The following is a 20,199-nucleotide window of genomic DNA, read 5'->3' as shown; positions in this document are numbered from 1 at the left end:
CGAACACCCCCTAATATATTGGTGCAATATTATCCTCAAATAAACGTCTAGTAAATTAATAACATTTGTGTCAACTACGACTCCAATCATATATTGCGAGAATTGGGTCAAACTCTTGTCCCATAATTTTATGTGTTCTATATTGTTCTGCTAATAAATTTACTTTTCAAATGGAGTATTTATTATGAAATAAATTTCATCATTATATAAATACATTAGAATTTTGAAAAACCATATTACCATATTTTTAGAAAGGCCAACTACATTACAAAAAGTGGAATTTACCGACGAATTTTAAATAGACATTAATCTGTCGTTAGTTATTGATGGATTATCAACAACATATATCTATGAGGAAAATGTGTAATCGTTATGCATGCATTTTCTTTGTTTTGGTATTTTGGATGTGATTAATTTATTTGTGAGACTATTTTTTTTTTACAAATAAATTTTTTGTAACCAAAAACAAATACGTACATCATTTTTTGAAATATGATAACGCTCTCTCAGAGCATCTCCAAGGAGGAAAGGTATATAGAAAAGATAAATAATATATTTGCATTCTCAAAAAGTGAAATATACCATTCTAAAAAGTAACATATTCTAAAGGAAAAAGGTATATAGAAAGCTAAATTAATTTTTTTTAATAAAATAATCGTACAAAATGCATTAAAAACATATAAAGTGTAATACCTTCTCAAATACCTTTCCTCTTAGAGAATGATTTTTCATGAAAAGAAGGTAAATATGATAGTTGTAAGATTTTACCTCTTCATTGACGGAGAGATAAAGATATCTCTTCAAAATGGGAAAATGTATAATACCTTCTCAAATACCTCTCTTTTGGAGAATGATTTTTCACTAAATATGTTAGTTATATTAGTTTACCTCTCCATTTAACTCTCCCCTTGAAGATGCTCTCACGTTATTTTTTTCACGGCGACACCTTAAGGTTAGATTTTGTCGTTGATCCTCTTATTAATAATTTACCAATGATTTTTTTTTTATCATAGTGACGAAAAATAGCAACATTAAAAGTTAGCCGTAAAATCATAGATTTTAATGTTTTCTTCAAATTTTCACAATAAAATATTTCGAATTCCTATTTGTAATATATGGTTGATTTTGACATATAGTATATGTTTTAAATTAATGACATAATTGAGTTATTTGTTAAATATTTCAGAAAAATAAAAAAAATTAATAGCTGTATAATTAACTCTCTTTTCGACATGGCATTGCCACGTCAACCGTATGTTTTATTTTAATGTGACATTAATTTTTATAACAATAATTAAAATTCACTACACAAAGCAAGTAGAAGTAAATCACTAGTTGGAAAGTTTCAAAAGACACAAAACTAACTTACCAAAACCACATTTGTCCCGAAAACTCTCACCATGCGAAAGAGAAATATATTCAACTGCGTGCGTTCAGTTCGTTAGCTAAGATAAACGGTCAATATTCGACCTCCACTTCTCACTTGTTTTGTATATATATGTCTCAACTTTCCCACTCAAATCATAAACTCATCATCTTCTTTGCACAATCAATCATCTCATTCACATTTACTCTCACAAATTAAAGTCTTCAAAATGGCTATGGATCCAGATGCCTTGAGAACCCTTGTTGGGGTCATGGGTTTGTTATTTAACCCTTTTTTTGTTTCTATTTAATCAACACATATATTTACATATGCATTTATTCTCATTTGATCATTTCCATTTGTAGGAAACGTGATCTCCTTCTTCCTATTCCTCTCCCCCGTGTAATTTTCCGACCCTCGGTTACAGACTCTAGTATCCCACATCAACTGATGTGAAGTTTACTGATACTGATGAGTTTTACTGTTTGGTCTGCAATAATTGATTTATAATGATTTTGTGAATGCATGCAGCCCAACATTCATGAAGATATGGCAAGATAAATCAGTACAACATTTCAAACCACACCCTTATCTTGTGACGGTGCTCAACTGCGCATTGTGGTGCTTGTATGGCACGCCCGCCGTGCATCCCGACAGCCTCCTCGTTATCACCATCAACGGCATCGGGCTTGTCATTGAATTCATCTATGTCGGCATCTTCTTTATCTACTCCAACACCTGGCCCAAACGCGTACGTTTTTAGTCACTGCATTTTTTATACATACGTCACGTCTTTTGATTTGATTTGATTTGATTTTACCAGAAAACGATAATCATGTGCCTTGTCGGGGAAGCCATTTTCTTCATGGTCGTCGTCTTCATCACCTTCTTTTTCCTCCATGGAACCACGAATCGGTCCATGCTCGTTGGACTCATTTGCATCGTCATGAACATTGGAATGTACACAGCCCCCCTTACCGTCATGGTACCTATTAATTTGACCTAAATTTAATACGTATGTCACTATAATTTATTTAATGACTCATGGTTGTATGTAGAAACGAGTTATCAAGACCAAGAGTGTGAAGTACTTGCCATTCTACTTATCATTGGCCAACTTTGCCAATGGCACTGTGTGGTCCATCTATGCTCTTGTCAAGTTTGATTCCTACATTTTGGTAATTACATTTTACTACTTTTCTTAAACTTGGAAACACTAAATTATATCAATGATTGTAAATACATTAATGTTGACATCACAAAACATATTAGGTAGAAACTAATATGTTTTGTGATGTCAACAACGACTGATATGATATGGTTTTCAGTTCTCAGGGTTCTCAATGATAAAAAAAAATATAGTAGAAAATAGTAGACGATGTTTATGATTTTGATTGTGGTGTGTGTAGATTCCAAATGGTTTGGGAACAATATCCGGATTGGTGCAGCTGGGCTTGTACGCATTCTACTACAAGTCGACTAACTGGGACGAGGACGACAGCGTTCACCAACCGGAAACAGAGCTCCACAACAAGGCCTAATTCGTCGATGCACGCATCATTAATAATACTTGAGCGTTTGCTCTTGTTTATTCCTCTTCACTTATTTAATTTGATGTTGCATTCTCTTATATATGTAATCCGAATAATCAGTACATCAATACACATTTTACCTTCCTTTGCTTTCTACTACAATTGCAAGCTCATCTTAATCCAGTGAAATTTAACACATTTTTGTCTTCGTGTATTCACATCTTGAATGAAAAGAAAATAAAAATGAATTAATATTGATAGAATGGGGATGAAGAATACTTGTAATTTTACACCAAGCAAAAGATATGAAGCAAACTAAGGTTGTTAATTAGCCTATATCCACAACTACCAAACACATCTTCTTCTTGTTACAAATCAAACTTTATTTTCACGGACCTCGTTTCGTATGGAAGCAGAGGCAGCCTTGTTGCTGGTCGACCGGGATCATTCCGCCACCCTTGGACGTATCGATGGCCTCTATCATGGCGACCACCTCGTCCATTTCGGGCCTCTTGTCCGGATTCGCGTCCCAGCACTGCTTCATCACGTTTGCAAGGGAGCTCGGGCAGCATCTCGGTATTTCAGGCCTCAAGTTCTGTGGAAAAACACAGTGAGATCGAGGTCGATCAACACAAATCAGAAACGAGCAATGTCGGTTACCTGTTGCACGACCGCTGATGTGACCTCGGAGAAGCTGAGGTCGGGATATGGCATGGCACAACAGTATATCTCCCACAGACAGATTCCGAAGCTGTAGACGTCGCATTTTCTGTTGTAAGGGTTGCCATTGAGAACCTCTGGAGCCATGTATCCGAGCATTCCCGTCTCCCCTGTCATGTCGTTCGGATTCGAGGCTTCCACACGAGCCACTCCAAAATCAGCGATCTTAACTGTCCGCGACTTGTCCAACAACATATTCTCCGTTTTCACATCTCTATGAACAATTTTCTGAGAATGAAGGTAACTCAACCTACAAGGCAAGGCCAAAACAAGATGATGATGCTACGTGTAAAAAATCAACACGAAAAAACTGCAAATTAACTGAACGAGGAAGGTACCCTCTAGCCAGATCGAGTGCCATCTGCATGACAACTTTGAACGCTAGCTTCTTTCTCCTGAACTTTATGAGGTAGGATTTCAACGCACCGCCAGCAAGATACTCCACAACGACGCAACAAATGTTACTAGGCATGCCGATATGGCCGTTTTCTGTTTGAATGTTGAGCCCCAAAGAGCCCATTGTTGCACCTAAGAACTGCAATTGGATGACACGGATGCTTAAAGGTGATTTCTTTTCCAATATCGACAAAATAAGGTGCAAGAAATAGCAATGGAGATCGACCTTTGTTACATTAGGATGATCGAGTTTATGCCAAACAGCAACTTCTTGAGTGAAAGCTGCTCCAAGGGATTGGATTTCAGCCTCTGTCTGGTGGCCCTCTTCCCCCCAATCGAGCAGTTTAACTGAGGATCGCACAACACTACCGAAACATTAATAACCACACTAACCTCAGCAAATGTTGAATAATCAATAGGGAAAAGGAGTAATAGATGAAACAACAAAAGGCAAAAAATTCCAAAAACATAAACTATGATAGATGTTAACATCACATGATGTATATAATGTTGTAATAGAAAGCCAAGATCCTGCATTCTAGGTAGAAGTAAAGATTAACAAATGTATCTTCACTTTAACCACTACAGTTAAAAAACTTAAAAATAATAGGCCTCTCTTTGCCCAGACTGAACAACTCTTTTTTCCTCTCATATCTTTGTTGAGATACATACAAGTCAAAACATTAAAATAAAATGGTTCAATCACATGAAAGCTAAAATACAAGATTAAGTTATGGCAGTCACCTTCAACCCCACCATTAGTCATGGATTCCATTACACAACTCTCAATTTCTTAAATCCATACCCACATCCACACACAAAAAGGGAAAAAGGTATTAAAAAAAAATTTAACTCCCAAACAAAATTAGTGGAAAAAGATGAAATCTTTGGAGTTCTTGGAGCTACCCCACAAGGGAACAAGGCACATCACAAACTGACATATCAAAAAGAATTAATTTTTGGACCAAACTAATGTCTTGGGCCATCAAGACTCCATCTTTTCTACTCCCTGATCACATTAATCCATCAAAACTGTGACACATTTACAGAAACAAGACTTCATACAAAGTTTACAACTTTAACGAATTCTTGAAAAGGAATCTGCTGATTGAAAAAGATAGAGAGAGGGAGACTGACCGGCGACATCTTGGCCGTCGTAAATGCCACGGTGGACAGTGGCAAAAGAGCCACGTGCAAGGACTGTCTTGATGATCAGCTTTGAAGGGTCAATCTCCCATTCCTGCCTCGGCCTCCTGACGGCGGCGGCGGCGGCGGAGGAGTGAGGAAAATCGTCTTGAGTGTTTCTGTTATTCTCCAAAGTCAAAGCCCTATTCAAATGGCGCTCGAGCTGCTCATCCAAGCTCTTCTAATCGATCTGATCTGCCCTCACGAACCCATTGCTGCTGCTCTTCTCCATTTCTCAACTGGTTCTTGGAGGGTGTTGGTGCATACTACAATCATAATCGAATCTTGGTTTTTGGTTAAATCGAAATCGTCGATTCCGTCAGGAAACAGGTCAACGGTTCCGATTTTCGAATTTCAACTGCCTCACACTTGATAAACTGGAACCACATATCGCGGTTCCATCAGTGTGGTTTTGGTCAAAAACAAAAGAAATGGGAAAAAATGATGAAAACGGCAAAAACTATCAAATAACCGATAGTTATGGTTACAATTTTTGGAACAAAACTAAAATTCTTGAATGTGCTGCGTCCTAAAATAATTATGTTTTAATTTATACTCCATCTTTACTCGCGCATGACACTGAATGTGGCTTCGCCGTAGGTTTCCCGCTGATTTTGGTCCAAACCTGGAAAAAATCGAAAAAGAAAACTGGCAAAACCCTTCCAAAACCAACAATCATGGTTAGATTTTTGAACTAAGTGTGATTCTTGAACTAGCGTGATACGAGTAAACTCGTATCGAGGGATAACTGCGAGAAATCACCGAGAAGATATTGGTTCATTCACGAGGAGAATCCCGTCGAGCAGCAAATTATCGACCAAATAGGGTTTTGAGCAAGAAATAAATTGCAGGAAATGAAAGAGACAGATAAAAGTAAAATAATTATATTACTCCCTCCGTCCCATAGAAATAGATCATATAATCTATTTCTATTTATGACAATCTTTTACTCATTCTTTTGTACTTTATTATTTATGCATTAAAACTCGTGTCATCCTTAAATGGCCTATTTCTGACGGAGTAGAAAACAACAAATATTACCACTCGTTACAGTTTAAAAATAAGTTAAATTAAACCATAGTATATGCCTGAGTTTTTGAAAATCTCCATGAGCCCATTAATTTGAATAGAAACTTGGGCCACATTTAAGTTATAGCCCATAAATATAAAAGGAAATTTATCATACATACGTGGATCTTTATCCTCTGCGTGTCATTTAAATTTTATTTATCTAAATATAAATTAAAAGGGCTTATTAGTATCAAAAATCATAAACTTTGCCTGTAATATTTCCTGCAAATTTAAAACTTGATCACAAAAAATATGAACTTATGCATGTAGCGAATTTTCCACAGTTTGAAATTCTAGTGAAATTTGAATTCTAAATCTCAAGTAATACACAATGCAACGTTGTCCACCACTATTAAAAGACACATCATTTATTACTGTATGTTATTCAGCGACCTTTCACATTAAATTTAATTTTCAAAAATATCAAACTCGTAGAAAATTCATTATAAGGTGTAAGTTCATGGTATATCGATCAAATTTTAAATTAGTTAAAAATATCAAATTTCAACCAAAGTTTGTGATTTTAGAGATCATCTTCCAATAACAATTTATTACACGTGTCATTAGTCATTACGAAATACTATCTTCTATCATGTTGCTGCTTTTTAAAAATGAATCAAGATTTTCAGAACTCAAAAATTAGTGGAGTAATTACAAAGAACACAAGTTTTTGCAAAGGATGCCACATGAGTACCTTACTCCACATCACACAACCACGTGCTTCTCACGTGCTTCAGACCAAAGATATTTTTTTTGCTACCTTCATCAAAAAACAAGAATCTTAACCGTTAACCAACACAACACAATGCTTGCCACAACAAAACCGGTATCATCTAGCTCAAATCCTCCCACTCCACCTCTATTCTCATCGGATTCCAAACAATCCCAGATCATCTCCATCAACCGCCGTAATCTTCTCGCTTCTCTTTCTTTAACACTCGCTCCATTTCTCACACTTGATGAATTCAAGAACCACTCACATTATGCACACGCCCGTGGCATCTTCCAAATGCCCCCTGTTCGCCTCGTAAACAGGTATAGTTTCTCACCCCAAAACATATTTTCAGTTATTACTTGAGTTTAATCTTGCTTTAATTCCATTTCAGACTACAAATTCAAGATTTTATTTGTTACATGTAGAAGTAGGTTATCAGGAATTGGGTGTATTGTGTTTATTTGTTTTGGGGGTTGAAAAATGTGATCTTGATTTGTGGGTTGTGTTTGTATAGGTACTATTTGGTCTCAGTATTGTGTTTACTTGTTTTGGGGGTTGAAAAATGTGATCTTGATTTGTGGGTTGTGTTTGTGAAGGTAACTATTTGGTGAGAGCAGGGGAGTCTCAGTAGTACATGTTTTAGGGGTTGAAAAATGTGATCTTGATTTTTGGGTTATGTTTGTAAAGGTATCAAGAATCTTCAACTTTGTTATTAGGTTTCTATGTGGTTGTTAAAAATGATTTTGATTTGTGGGTTATGTTTATGAAGGTACTATTTGATGAGGGCAGGGGAGTCTCAGTATGAGGGTTTGGACATAATCAACACGAATCCGGTTGCGAAAACATCGGTGGATAATGGGCTGTCCGAGAAAGGGATAAAGCAGACATTGAGGGCTGCATTGGAGTTGAAATCAATAGGGGCCTGTGAAAGCAATTGCTGGATTTGGCCTTCTATTACTCAGAGGGCTTACCAGGCTGCTGAGATTATTGCTTCTGTTAATGGCATTTCCAGAAGGTTCTCACCTCCTATTTCCTTTTCTCATCCCACTTTGCTCATTTCATTGCTTTGAGATTAAGACCAAGATCATGGAGTTTCTAAGCTACGTCGCGTGTTGAATGTTGTCGTGTTTTGCGTTTTATCTTGTTCGATGTGCTCTTGAATGTGTGGTTGAAGTCGTGTTCGAACTCTGAAATAGACTTACTTTGTTCTGTCTTGAACTAGAGAATTGCAAATGCAAACCTATCATTTTTAAGAGTGGATGTGATTAATGGCACAATACTGAAGTGTGAGAAAAGGAGTTTTGCTTATTAGTACTACATTATTGCACTTGTCCTCAAAATCATGTGAAATAAGTATGTCACTACATGTTTATTGGCAACTATCTAGAATTGATCAAAAATTGGGATGAGAAGCTCCGAATTCAACAATGTAAAACGCTACTACATTATTGCAGTTATATAGTACCCGAATACAGCTTCTTGGATGCTCGTGGATTGGGCGCGTACGAAGGGAAAAAACTAGATTCAGTTTCAGAGGTAACAAAAATACCACTCCACTTAACTTATCATGTTAGTGCTAAGCTTATTGCCTGCCTTCCTATCTAATAGTTTGTGGTATAAACCATGTTAATTAGGTATACGCCTCGGATAGCCTCTCCCCCGAACATCAAGCCACCACCAGTAAGCGATGGAACACCAAACGAGAGCGTTCAAGATGTGTTTGTTCGCGTGACACAGCTCATGTCGATTCTTGAGACTCAATACTCTGGAAACACGGTCGTTATAGTCTCCCCGGATTCAGAAAACTTGTCGGTGCTGCAAGCCGGGATGGTTGGCCTAGAACTAAGAAGGCATATGGATCTTGCTTTGGTCCAGGTGAAGTGAGGCGTGTTGATGCAAGCAGCATACCAGCCTACAAACCGCCTGCATCTGCAGTTTACAAGTGCTTCAATCCTCCAAACTGCACTTGATAGTCTCATTTAGTCTTTTTCTTAATCCTTGTATATTTTGAAAACATTATGAAGCAAACATCTCAGTTTCAGTTTCAGTTGTTCTTCACTATTTACAGATATATGACATGAAATTAAGGTGATGTTAAATTAAAGAAATTTAATTTGTTTTTCTGATTACATATTTACACGAAATAAAATCGATATAAACCAGCGAGAAAAATTACTAAATTTATTAATATTAATTCAAGGGATGAAATAGTAAATTTAGATTTATTAGTATTTTATTTAAATTATGGTCCTATGCACTATTCAGAAAAAAAGGTGGTGAGTTGAGAATTGCATCGAGTAAGCAACCAATTAATCTCGTAAAATAATATTTTTAGATCAAATTGTAATTTAATAATACTACTGTATTACGTGATTGGTTGATAAGCCTATTTGGCCGACTTTCCTAAACCGACCTAACAATGTACTACAATACTTTAAAAAGAGAATAAAATTACTTATTTCCATAAAATAAAGAAATTCATGTTCATCGTAATGCAATTCACTTTTCTATCCACATATAGTGGCAGTAAACAATTACATGTGAGGAGTATTATTTAGGCTTTTGTTTAATACTTAACTATAAAAGCGATTAATTTAATACTGTAGTATATAATTAGTGATAATGTTGTAAGATAATAGGAATTGACTAATTTTTTGGATGTGTTAAAATGAAAAAAAAACATAACTATTTTTGAAAAATACAGAAAAGATTGATTATTATTTACTTATTTTAATATTTTTTTACTACATGTAGCTTACCTTAAAGAATACTCCACTATTTAATTATTGAATCATGATTTTGTTTTTGTTAATGGATAAATGGCATTATTCTCCCAGTTTTCTTTTCTTTTGTTTTTCTCCTTTCAATAGTTTGAATTAAACAGCTTATTTATTTAAGTTATTCTAAACCCTATTATTCCTGTAAATTATTTAATTTACAACAGAGTTAAAAGAGTAATCGCGGGAGAGATTTCGGTAATCATATATAAATGGAAAAGAAAATTACTCAGAGAGCCCAAATTCACAAATTTCCTCTGTTTTCCCTTCCCAGTAAAAAAAATTTGAAATCTTTAATCTTGTCGGCCTCAAAATATAGTTTTTTGCTTATTCGATCTCTACACACTCACTTCATAGTTCTGCTTCAGCAATTTTTGTTTAATTTCGGTTGAGCTCGGTTTAATTGGGAGTTCAATCGGAGAAATGAACATCAAATCTTGAATTCACAGCTGAAAATTTTAATGGCGATCAAAGGGGTTGATTTCAAGTGGTATGTCTTTCACTGCAACTTTTAACTTCAATTTCGCTGAGTAAATCAAGCAGAAACTTTAGTTTTCGCTTTCGCTTTTGTTTTTGTTTTTTCTTCTAATTTCTTGAATTTGGGTGAAAATCTATCTAGGGTTCCAATTTTTATGGTTTTCAGTTCTGGATTTTGAATTTGGGTTCTAATTTCTTGCAGGTATGATGGGTTCTTCTTGTCTATGCTAGCTACAAGTATGTATCCTTTTGATGAATGGATGTTGTAGAATTCATTTCTTGATTCATGATATCTTTTAGTGCTATCAATTTCAGATATTGGGAGGTTACGTATTTGTAAAATCTGACAATATTTTGCTCATGATTGATAGAATATAAATATGATTATAATTCATCTTGTATAGTTTCCTTAACTGAATGTTAGAATCATTGTGGCAATCAATTGGAAGAGATACCATTCATGTGCGAACCCATTGCACATATGGATTGTGGTGAGCTTTCTAAGTTTTCAAGAAGGCTAAATGGGGTTTATTGAAGAGAGTATTGAGGTTGTTAATAATCACAGTGTGTTTTTCTCTCTTCATATTGTTAGGTTGACTATACGACTGTGTTCATTTTCCGGCTCTTGATGTTTGTGGATAATGGGTTGGCTGCTGGAATGGGATTGTAAGGACCTTTCTTCTCCCAGCCTCGGTTTTATTCATGATTATATTGTAAAATTTGTACTCTAGGATGTGTGGTTTATAGTTCATTGCCGTCTTTATTTAGGATGTTACGTATTGATGTAAATCTTGGTCTCAACATCATAGGAGAATCATGGATTAGTAATAGTAAGAGGTCTTGCTATATAGTAAGTGGTGCGTTTAGATAAAGAATAGTAACAGATGTTAATTCATTAGCCAAAATGTTCAAATTCTGGAGATGCTTTTACCTGTCTTTCCTTTATGTAATAACCTTAGCATTGTTGACAATTGCTCAGAGATCTCGGTTGGCAGCAGAGATATAAACGTTTTTACGGAAGGATTGTTGTGCTGTCCGTCCTTGTTCTGCTACTTTATCCCTTCCTTCTGGCTTGGACGGTCATTGGTACTCTTTGGTTCAATCGTACAAGAACCTGCGTAAGTCTCCCCTTATCTCGTGTGAGCATGAGCTAGTATATTACACTGCTGTAAAACTGGAACGGGTATAATGTTTAGAACCATTTTTCAGTTGCCAGAAGATGGTCAAAAATGGGGTTTCCTTATTTGGCTGCTTTTCAGCTATTGTGGACTCGTGTGCATTGCTTGCATCTGTATGGGAAAGGTTAGAGATGCCTTTAGTTAGACCTCACCTTACCTTGTCCGAGCTTTTGTAGGCTTCTTTCTGCACATGAATGATCCTATAAGATGACGACACTAATGTTAAGTGTTTTAACAGATTGTTCATTTTAACAATTTTTTATTCTAAGTTTTATCTTTTTTTCATATCTTGCAGTGGTTAACAAGGAGACAGGCACATCAATTGCGTGCACAACAAGGGATCCCCGTTTCAGAATATGGAGTAAGTTCGTTTAACTTCTTGTTCATTCAATAGCTTTACACTTGTATATGCAAAATTTACTACACTTAGTCGAAGTGGTTCTAGAACAATGTTCTTGCTCGGTGTTCCATGACAATGGGTTCACTAGTTTTTACGAGCTTTATCTTAATTGGAAGCTTCACATGGTGTGTTTGTGGGGAAAGATTGCATATGTTGAAACTGCACCGTGTTAGGACAGTTAGTTACGTTGCTATAAATAGAGATTAAATGTCAGTGGTTCTCAGTGATAGTGATATAATGTCGATTTTGATACTGAATCATTCCCCCTTGAATATCACTGATCGTTCACTGTGCAATACGAGCTGCGTCTAACCTTCTTTCCCTCGATGGGATGTTTTTCCTATAGGTTCTAGTCGACATGGTTAGAGTGCCAGATTGGGCCGTTGAAGCTGCTGGGCAAGAGATGAGAGGGATGGGTCAAGATGCAGCAGCGACGTACCACCCAGGACTTTACATGACCCCAGCTCAGGTAACGAACGAGCAGAATTCTACCTTCGTCTTTAAATGAATGAGCTTCTGATTTCTTTTGGCATACAGAGAGAAGCAGTGGAGGCACTAATTCAAGAACTTCCAAAGTTCAGGCTCAAGGCAGTTCCGACTGATTGCAGTGAGTGTCCAATATGCTTGGAGGAGTTTCGCGTTGGAAACGAGGTAAAAAAAAAGAGTCTATTTTGGTCCAACAAAGGCGACGTTTGTGTGTTTACAAGTCTGAGTAAAGGATGATACACTGTCTGTTGCAGGTTCGAGGTTTGCCCTGTGCTCACAATTTTCACGTGGAGTGCATCGACGAGTGGCTCCGGCTGAACGTGAAATGCCCCAGATGTCGTTGCTCCGTCTTCCCGAACCTCGACCTGAGTGCGTTGTCGAACATCCCCACAGATACAGAGAGGCCACCGCCCTCTACCAACGTTGTCACTGCTGCTCCATATGTTAGAAACCAGACTCCTAGCCAAAGCTATCTGTTGAGAATGCAGGGGTTTCTCCGCCCCGTACGTTCGGAGAACGGCAGTGAGGGGGATGCTGCAGAAACACAGTCGAGTCGAGGGACGTCGCATAGCTCGGAGCATGTGCGAGTGGTTCTCGACGAACCGGCTCCGCCCCTGCCTTGAGTTAGTTACTTTGATTCTCGTTAGCCTAACCACCCTAACTCGATTGCTTACCGTTTGCAACCGTCTCCGGCCGTTACCTCCGTTGTTACTTTACAAGCACATTACTCTCTACTAATGAATGAAAAAAAGGCTGAATTTTGTGTATCCTTGAATCTTGACATCAGACAACATTACTCTGTTTACTTACTTTTGTTTATGGGAGCTGCAAAATAATGACAAAAATAAGTTCTCAGACAATCAATAATCTTGAAAATAAGATAACATTAGAAAAAAAATTCCAAGCTAGCTAGCTCCATTAACATACAAGGATTTGGATCTCGATTTCTCGTCCTCTACACAAAATGGCGATTTTGCCCATTTAATATAAACTCAATTGAGTATAAGTCATATATAAGAAATATTTTAGAATCACTGTTTTTTAAAGAAATTCACTCCGTCTCCTTTATAAACAATAATAACTCATCTTTCATAATCGGAAATTGAATAACAGCCTATCAAAATTTATCGCAAAGCTACGGCTCTCCGATAGTACAATGAATTTGTGATGTGCAATTATTTTTTACAATAGAGTGGGTGATAGACAAAGATTGTTTTGATAGTGCATCATGTCTAAGTTGATCTCAACCTCTTCTTTCTAAACTCCGATGACTCCTAGTTAACACTCAAATTCTCTCCCTTTGCTATAAGGTAAACTTCCCCGCTCCCATTAAATAAAGTCCAAATTCCTTTCTTTTATTAGTTCTCATATCACCAAATTCCTTTCTTTTATTATCATACACACACTCTCTCTCTCAAACGCCAAGGCGATGGAAGAAAGTATCCAAGGCCACGTGGCTGCATAGGGAGGGTGGCTGCACTGAATTTTTGTCCTCTCTGCAAAGCTAGGGCTTCCAACTAAGAAAATTTAAAGCTAGGGCTATCAAGTAACACACTGATGGGGTACGAACTAAACCCTAATGGCAAGCCCAATAACAGTGACGGCCCATCAGCCCAGAGCCCAAAAAAGAGTACCTGTTCGGCACCAAAGAGTTCGGCACGACCAAAGAGTTCGGACTCAGCCTACAGCTCGGTAAAAGCCGACCAGTCAAGCTCTCCTCTCAGATCGGCAAGAGCTGATCGGTAAAGTCCAGCAGTTCGGTCTCAGCATTCGACCGAACTAGGAGTTAGTGGACTCATGAAAGGCCTCCACGACCTCCGCTATACCCACGATCTATTTAGTGGTACGAAGCAGTTATTGAGCAGTTATTGCTCACCCACGATCTTGTTAGTGGGGCTGCAAACCACGATCCTAGTTCAATGTATAAATAGAACTTAGATCAGATAGAAAAGGGGGAAGCTCTCTAGAGATAAAATCATATAGCAAGTCTGTGTTGTAAGCTGTAATCCCAGATCAAGCAATACAATCTTGCCCTCCCTTCTTCCCGTGGACGTAGATTTACCTCAGTAAATCGAACCACGTAAATTCCCCGTGTCGTAATTTATTTTTACGAGCATTCATCATCATCAATAATTCGCGGATTCATCACTGGCGCCGTCTGTGGGAAACAGAGAACAAAATTTGTGATAAAGCGAATTTTTGATCCATTTTTTCCACCCAAAAAATGCATACCAGATCGCAGAATACCCGTATTCCAGCCCGTGAGAACCAGGAGGAAGCCAATCCATCCCATAGGTCGGGAAAACAGCCTAGGGATAAATCCACCACCAGTTCTCATGGCGAAGGAACAAGCCGCTCCAAAAATCGTCCCACTGAGTCTTCCCAGCAGCCCGATTTGAATGAGGCTGTCAAGCAGTTTTTGGCTGAAAAGCAGGAGGAATTCTTAACCTTCCTGCGAAAAAGCCAAAAGCAGCCGGAGACGAAAACGACGGATTCTCCTTCTCCCTCCGCACAAGAAAGTCACTACCGCAGTAGTGTCGCATCTCCCAGGAGAAAGAATCCTCAACCCCGACACATTCCAGCTCCTCCTCGGTACCGGAATCACAGGAGAACTCAATCTCCTCCATACCGGCGAGATATCGGATTCGCCGTGTACGGAGCACTGAAGACTCCGTTCTCGGACGACATCACCCGAACTCCCCTACCACAGAACTACCGAACTCCGTCGATGACTTACGACGGGCTCGTGGACCCTCACGATTTCTTGGGGCGCTATCAATATAACATGGCGAACCAGGGTCTCAACGAGGTCCACATGTGCAAGCTGTTTCCCGAGCTGCTCATCGGGAACGCGAGAAGGTGGTTCGATAGCCTCCCCCAGGGCAGCATCAGATCTTACCGAGATCTAATGGATGCCTTCCACAGGAGGTTCTTTCAGAAAGCGGAAGCCCGAATCACTTCGGCTCAGCTGCTTTCCATTCGTCAAGGTCGCGACGAAAAAATTAGCGACTTTATGACAAGATTCCACAAGGAATGCCTGCAAGTAGACGATCTCAACGATCTGCTTGTCATCTCGGCATTCCAAAATGGAATCCTGCCCGGAGCTCTCTACAGGAAGCTCGTTGAGTGCGGTCCGCAGACAGCTCAGGAAATGTGGGACATTGCGGACCAGTACTCCCGGGCCGATGAGGCAGACCGTCGTAAACGGTCGTTAGACAGCTCATCGTCCCGAGGAGACAGAAGGAAGCCCGATCATAGCGATCAGGGGCATCCTCGCCGGACTCCATTTGAAAGAATTCAAAGGGCTCCGGTGCAAGACAGATTGGGACCTCGTCTCAATCCCGAGAAGCCGCCCGCTCAGTTCGTACCGCTGAACAAGCCGAGAGCGGAAATTTTCGAACTGCACTCTGACCTATTCGAAAAGCCAAAGCGGATGACGAAATCAGCCGCGCGCCGACCACAGGATAACTACTGCTCCTACCATCAAGACCACGGTCACGATACTGAGGAGTGCAGAAACTTGGCTGCAGGTATCGATGTTCTTGTGAAGGCAGGGACATTGAAAAAATACCGAAGTAAGCAGCCAAAGAAGAATAAAAAGCAGAGTGGTGCAAACTGCGCCCCTCAGGATCCGAAAAGGCAGCCGGATCCCGAAGACGATGACGAGCCGCAATATGATGGAGTAATCCAGACTATTGACGCGCTCCCTGCCGGGAAGACCAAGTCGTCCCTAAAGTCAGAACGCAGAGGCTCCAATCGAGAGGAGCCAACGCATAAAAGGCTGAAGCAGGACGAAGTGATTACGTTCTCGGCTGCTGATCCCGTCCCGGCCATCTCTCCTCACCAAGACGCCATTGTCATCCAAGCCGGAGTGGCAAACAAACTGATCCACAGGGTGTTTGTGGATACAGGAGCGTCGGTTAGCATTCTTTTTAAAGAGTGCTTCGACAAACTAGAAGTGGACCCAGCTCGGCTCAGTCCGGCTCCGCTTCCCCTGAAGAGCTTCACTCAGGAGGACACCCGCCCTGAAGGTATTATCAGCCTTCCGATCACGGTGGGGAAAGCGCCTACTAGCTCCAGTACGATGATTGAGTTTTTCGTGGTGAAAGCTCGGTCCCCGTACAACGTCATCCTGGGAAGAGACTGGCTCAACACAGTTCGGGCCGTTTGCTCCACCTATCACCTCACCATCAAGATCCCTACTAAAGGAGGGATAGCGGTCATCCGAGGTGACCAAAAGAGAGCAAAGGAATGTCTGCAAATTGCGCTTAGAAGTGCCGAGCAGTCAGATCGGCACCACCAAGCATAGCAATCACAGCAGCCGGAGTCAGAGGCGATGACCGAAGTCATACCGGAGCCGAACTCGATGACAGTTCAGCTGTACGAAGACGATCCGTCCAGAACGGTTAAGATCGGCTTCGCGGGAACGCCCCTACTTCGGGAAAAAACCATCCAGCTCCTCAAGGAGTATAAAGACGTCTTTGCATGGTCTCCGTTGGACATGACCGGAGTGCCCCCCGAGGTAATCACTCATCGGTTAAATATTGATCCTTCAGTCCGGCCGATAAAACAGAAGCAAAGACTCTTTGCGGCAGAACGAAGTCAAGTCATCCATGACGAAGTCCGTCAATTATTGAAGGCGGATGTGTTATTCGAAGTGAAGTATCCTTCGTGGGTGGCCAATCCTGTCATGATCAAGAAAAAGGAAGGAGGATGGCGGATGTGCATAGATTTCACCGATCTAAATAAGCACTGTCCCAAAGATTGCTATCCCCTTCCGAACATAGATAAAAAAGTAGAAGCTTTGATAGGCTTTGAAATTTTTTGTTTTCTTGATCTGTACAAAGGATACCATCAAGTTTTAATGGATGAGATTGACGCTTCAAAAACGGCCTTCATTACTGATTTCGGCATTTTCGCTTATAAAAAGATGCCATTCGGTTTAAAGAATGCCGGAGCCACTTATCAAAGGATGGTAGACAAGCTTTTTCGGCACCTGATTGGAAAGGAGGTCGAAGTGTATGTTGACGATATAGTCGTCAAAAGCAAAAGCACTTCGGAGTACGAGCACAACCTCAAGTCCACTCTCGACGTGCTCAAGAAAGCCAACCTCAAACTTAATCCCCAAAAGTGTACCTTTTTTGTAGATTCGGGAAAGTTTCTGGGTTGTTGGGTTTCAAAGGACGGACTCAAGGCAAACCCCTCAAAAGTTCAAGTCGTTCAGAACATGGCAATGCCGAAGTCCATACATGACGTGCAAAGGCTAACCGGATGTCTAGCCGCACTGAATCGATTCCTTTCCCAAGCAGCCGAAAAGCAACTGCCGTTCTTCAAGGTGTTGAAAAAGGCACCAAAGTTCGAGTGGGGAGCCGAGCAGAAAAAGGCCTTTGACGAACTCAAAAGTTATCTAGCCGAGCTTCCTATTCTCTCTGCTCCAACCGAAGCCGAAGTAATATTCTTATACTTAGCGGCATCGGATCAAACCATCAGCGCGGTGCTTGTACGAGAAGAAGGCCTAAAGCAGCTTCCCATCTACTTTACAAGCCGAGCATTAAGAGGTCCAGAAACAAGGTATCAACCTCTGGAAAAAATTGCTCTGGCATTAGTAAATGCAGCAAGGAGACTGCGGCCATACTTCTATGCTCACAAGGTATGCGTCTTAACTGATCTGCCACTTCGGCAAGTGTTGACCAAACCAGAAGCATCAGGCAGAATCGCCAAGTGGGCTATAGAGTTGGGAGAGCACACAATTGAATATCTACCTCAGAAAGCCATCAAGGGACAAGCCTTGGCAGATTTTCTTGCAGAAGCAAAGTTCGATCAAGCAATTCCTGTTATTGCCGAACAGAAGGATTCTGCCAATGCCGAACTAGCACAGCCCTTGGAATCCGAAGTAGAGCCGCCGGACTGCTGGAGCGGATTCGTAGATGGAGCTTCAAACAAGATGGGAAGTGGAGCTGGTATTTTACTTATCGCTCCCGACGGACACGAGGTAACCTACTCACTTCGGTTCCTATTCCCCACTACTAATAATGAAGCCGAGTACGAAGCCCTCCTGGCCGGACTCCAGTTAGCGCAAAGTCTGCTCGTCAAATCTCTCAAAGTCCATTGTGATTCACAAGTCATAGTAAATCACATGTTGGGTACAAGTGAAGCTCGTGACGAGAGAATGAAGAAGTATTTGGACAAAGCGCAAAGCATCAGCCGAAGTTTCTCCTATTTTCGGATAATCCGCATTCCCAGAGCGGAAAATAGCCGAGCAGATACCTTAAGTAAGTTGGCCTCAGATCCGAGCTCAAAGGCGGAAGAATTAATGCATCGAAGCATTGATGAAGCCGAGGTACATTCAGTATCTAGCTCGCCGAACTGGATGACGCCGATCTTGCAGTATCTGGATCAAGGACAATTGCCCGAGGATAAGAGAGAAGCTCGGAAGATCACGTGCCGAGCACTTCGGTACGAACTTCATGAAGGAGTCCTCTTTAGAAAGTCTTACCTCCAGCCATTATTGCGGTGCGTAGGACCAGAAGAGACGGACTACATCCTCAGAGAAGTTCATGAAGGATCGTGCGGTAGCCACATCGGAGCCAGAGCTTTAGCTAAGAAAGTTCTGAGATGGGGATATTATTGGCCAACCATGGTACAAGAGGCAGTGCAGCTCGTCAAGAAGTGTACGAAGTGCCAAATTCATGCAAATGTCCCAAGGATGCCGCAGACCGATCTATACACTATGCAAAGCCCTTGGCCTTTCATGCAATGGGGCATAGACATAGTGGGACCACTTCCACAAGCTCCTCGGCAAATGAAATTCCTTATCGTTGCCGTGGACTACTTCACGAAGTGGGTGGAGGCTGAACCATTAGCTACGATAACGAGCTCAAAGGCATTGGACTTCGTCTGGAAGAACATAGTGTGCCGATTTGGCATACCCCACATCCTCATCTCGGATAATGGGACTCAGTTCACCGACAAGACGTTCAAGAATTGGTGCCAAGAGCTGAACATTCAACAGCGGTTCACTTCGGTCTCCCATCCCCAAGCAAACGGACAAACGGAAGTAACGAACCGGATTCTGGTGAAAGGGTTAAAAGCTCGGTTAGAACAAGCCAAAGGACAATGGGTAGAAAATCTCCCTCAAGTCCTGTGGTCCTACCGAACTACACCCAAAACCTCCAACGGTGAAACCCCGTATAGTCTGGTGTACGGCACTGAAGCCGTAATTCCGGTGGAGATCGGCGTGCCCAGTCCCCGAACTCTAAATTTCTCCTCAGAAATGAATGACGACGGACTGAGAGCCGAACTAGATCTCGCTGAAGAAAGAAGAGAATTGGCGTGCATAAAAGCAGCCAAGTATAAGGAGCAAGTAGCCCGGTATTATAACCAAAGGGTGAAAAAGCTTCAATTTCAAGTGGGAGATCTCGTCTTGAGAAACAACGAAGTAAGCCGAGCAGAAAAGCTGGGCAAACTCGAACCCACATGGGAGGGTCCGTATCGGGTGTCAGAAGTCCTCGGCAAAGGGTCTTATAAATTGACTCACATGTCAGGAGAACAAGTACCCCGAACATGGCACGTCTCCAACCTCAAGAAGTTCCACTTGTAAGAGACAAAGTCCGGTCAGTCTGTCTTGTGTCTAGTTCGGTCATAGGGGTACATGTTTTTATTTGTTTGTTTTTACTTGTACCTTTTACTTGTCGTTTTATAAAAAGTTTAAAGTTTTTTTTCTTTCGTCTTTTTCATTTTTTCTCTATGTGTTTTGTCTCTATGTGCTTGTCGTCTCTTACAAATGGTACCAAGGTATATCGTTCTTTAAAGACTGATCCCCTTTTTAGATCGATTATTAAAGACTATTGTGAGTCCAAGCTTCTAAGGAGGATATAAGACCACAATTCAGCTTAA

General features: G+C 40.4%; 2 protein-coding genes and 2 pseudogenes across 3 annotated transcripts; 3 read left to right on the top strand and 1 right to left on the bottom strand.

Moving 5' to 3' along the window:
- The first annotated feature begins 1,542 nt into the window (after positions 1-1,542).
- Positions 1,543-3,026, top strand: LOC121748313 (bidirectional sugar transporter SWEET5-like). Of its 2 annotated transcripts, none has more exons than XM_042142589.1 (6): positions 1,543-1,641; positions 1,732-1,768; positions 1,898-2,117; positions 2,190-2,351; positions 2,425-2,544; positions 2,776-3,026. In XM_042142589.1, exons 1-6 carry the CDS (start codon positions 1,596-1,598, stop codon positions 2,905-2,907), a joined length of 717 nt encoding a protein of 238 aa, XP_041998523.1. In that variant the 5' UTR covers positions 1,543-1,595; the 3' UTR covers positions 2,908-3,026. The 2 variants fall into 2 exon arrangements, with proteins under 2 accessions (XP_041998523.1, XP_041998524.1); XM_042142590.1 differs by having other exon boundaries at positions 1,566-1,634.
- Positions 3,027-3,125: 99 nt separating this feature from the next.
- On the bottom strand, positions 3,126-5,846 carry LOC121748311 (annotated as a pseudogene).
- Positions 5,847-7,069: 1,223 nt separating this feature from the next.
- LOC121746756 lies at positions 7,070-9,089 on the top strand (annotated as a pseudogene).
- Positions 9,090-9,992: 903 nt separating this feature from the next.
- On the top strand, positions 9,993-13,070 carry LOC121749778 (E3 ubiquitin-protein ligase SIS3-like). The gene is made up of 10 exons (XM_042144408.1): positions 9,993-10,252; positions 10,442-10,480; positions 10,664-10,730; positions 10,832-10,905; positions 11,219-11,357; positions 11,449-11,541; positions 11,713-11,778; positions 12,164-12,286; positions 12,355-12,468; positions 12,558-13,070. Exons 1-10 carry the CDS (start codon positions 10,224-10,226, stop codon positions 12,924-12,926), a joined length of 1,113 nt encoding a protein of 370 aa, XP_042000342.1. The 5' UTR covers positions 9,993-10,223; the 3' UTR covers positions 12,927-13,070.
- Positions 13,071-20,199: the final 7,129 nt, after the last annotated feature.

This window comes from Salvia splendens, chromosome 9 (assembly GCF_004379255.2).
Source record: "Salvia splendens isolate huo1 chromosome 9, SspV2, whole genome shotgun sequence".
Classification (NCBI taxonomy): Eukaryota; Viridiplantae; Streptophyta; class Magnoliopsida; order Lamiales; family Lamiaceae; genus Salvia; species Salvia splendens.
Note: the sequence above shows the minus strand (reverse complement) of the source record. Positions and strands in the feature narration are given on the sequence as shown.

Excerpts from the sequence above, each read along its gene's own strand:
- LOC121748313 (XM_042142589.1), top strand. The coding sequence starts at position 1,596 with ATGGCTATGGATCCAGATGCCTTGAGAACCCTTGTTGGGGTCATGG. Across the intron at positions 1,769-1,897 it reads TTCCTATTCCTCTCCCCCGT|CCCAACATTCATGAAGATAT; the intron begins GTAATTTTCCGA and ends GAATGCATGCAG. Across the intron at positions 2,545-2,775 it reads AGTTTGATTCCTACATTTTG|ATTCCAAATGGTTTGGGAAC; the intron begins GTAATTACATTT and ends TGGTGTGTGTAG.
- LOC121749778 (XM_042144408.1), top strand. The coding sequence starts at position 10,224 with ATGGCGATCAAAGGGGTTGATTTCAAGTG. Across the intron at positions 11,779-12,163 it reads TCCCCGTTTCAGAATATGGA|GTTCTAGTCGACATGGTTAG; the intron begins GTAAGTTCGTTT and ends TTTTTCCTATAG. Across the intron at positions 12,287-12,354 it reads TTTACATGACCCCAGCTCAG|AGAGAAGCAGTGGAGGCACT; the intron begins GTAACGAACGAG and ends TTTGGCATACAG.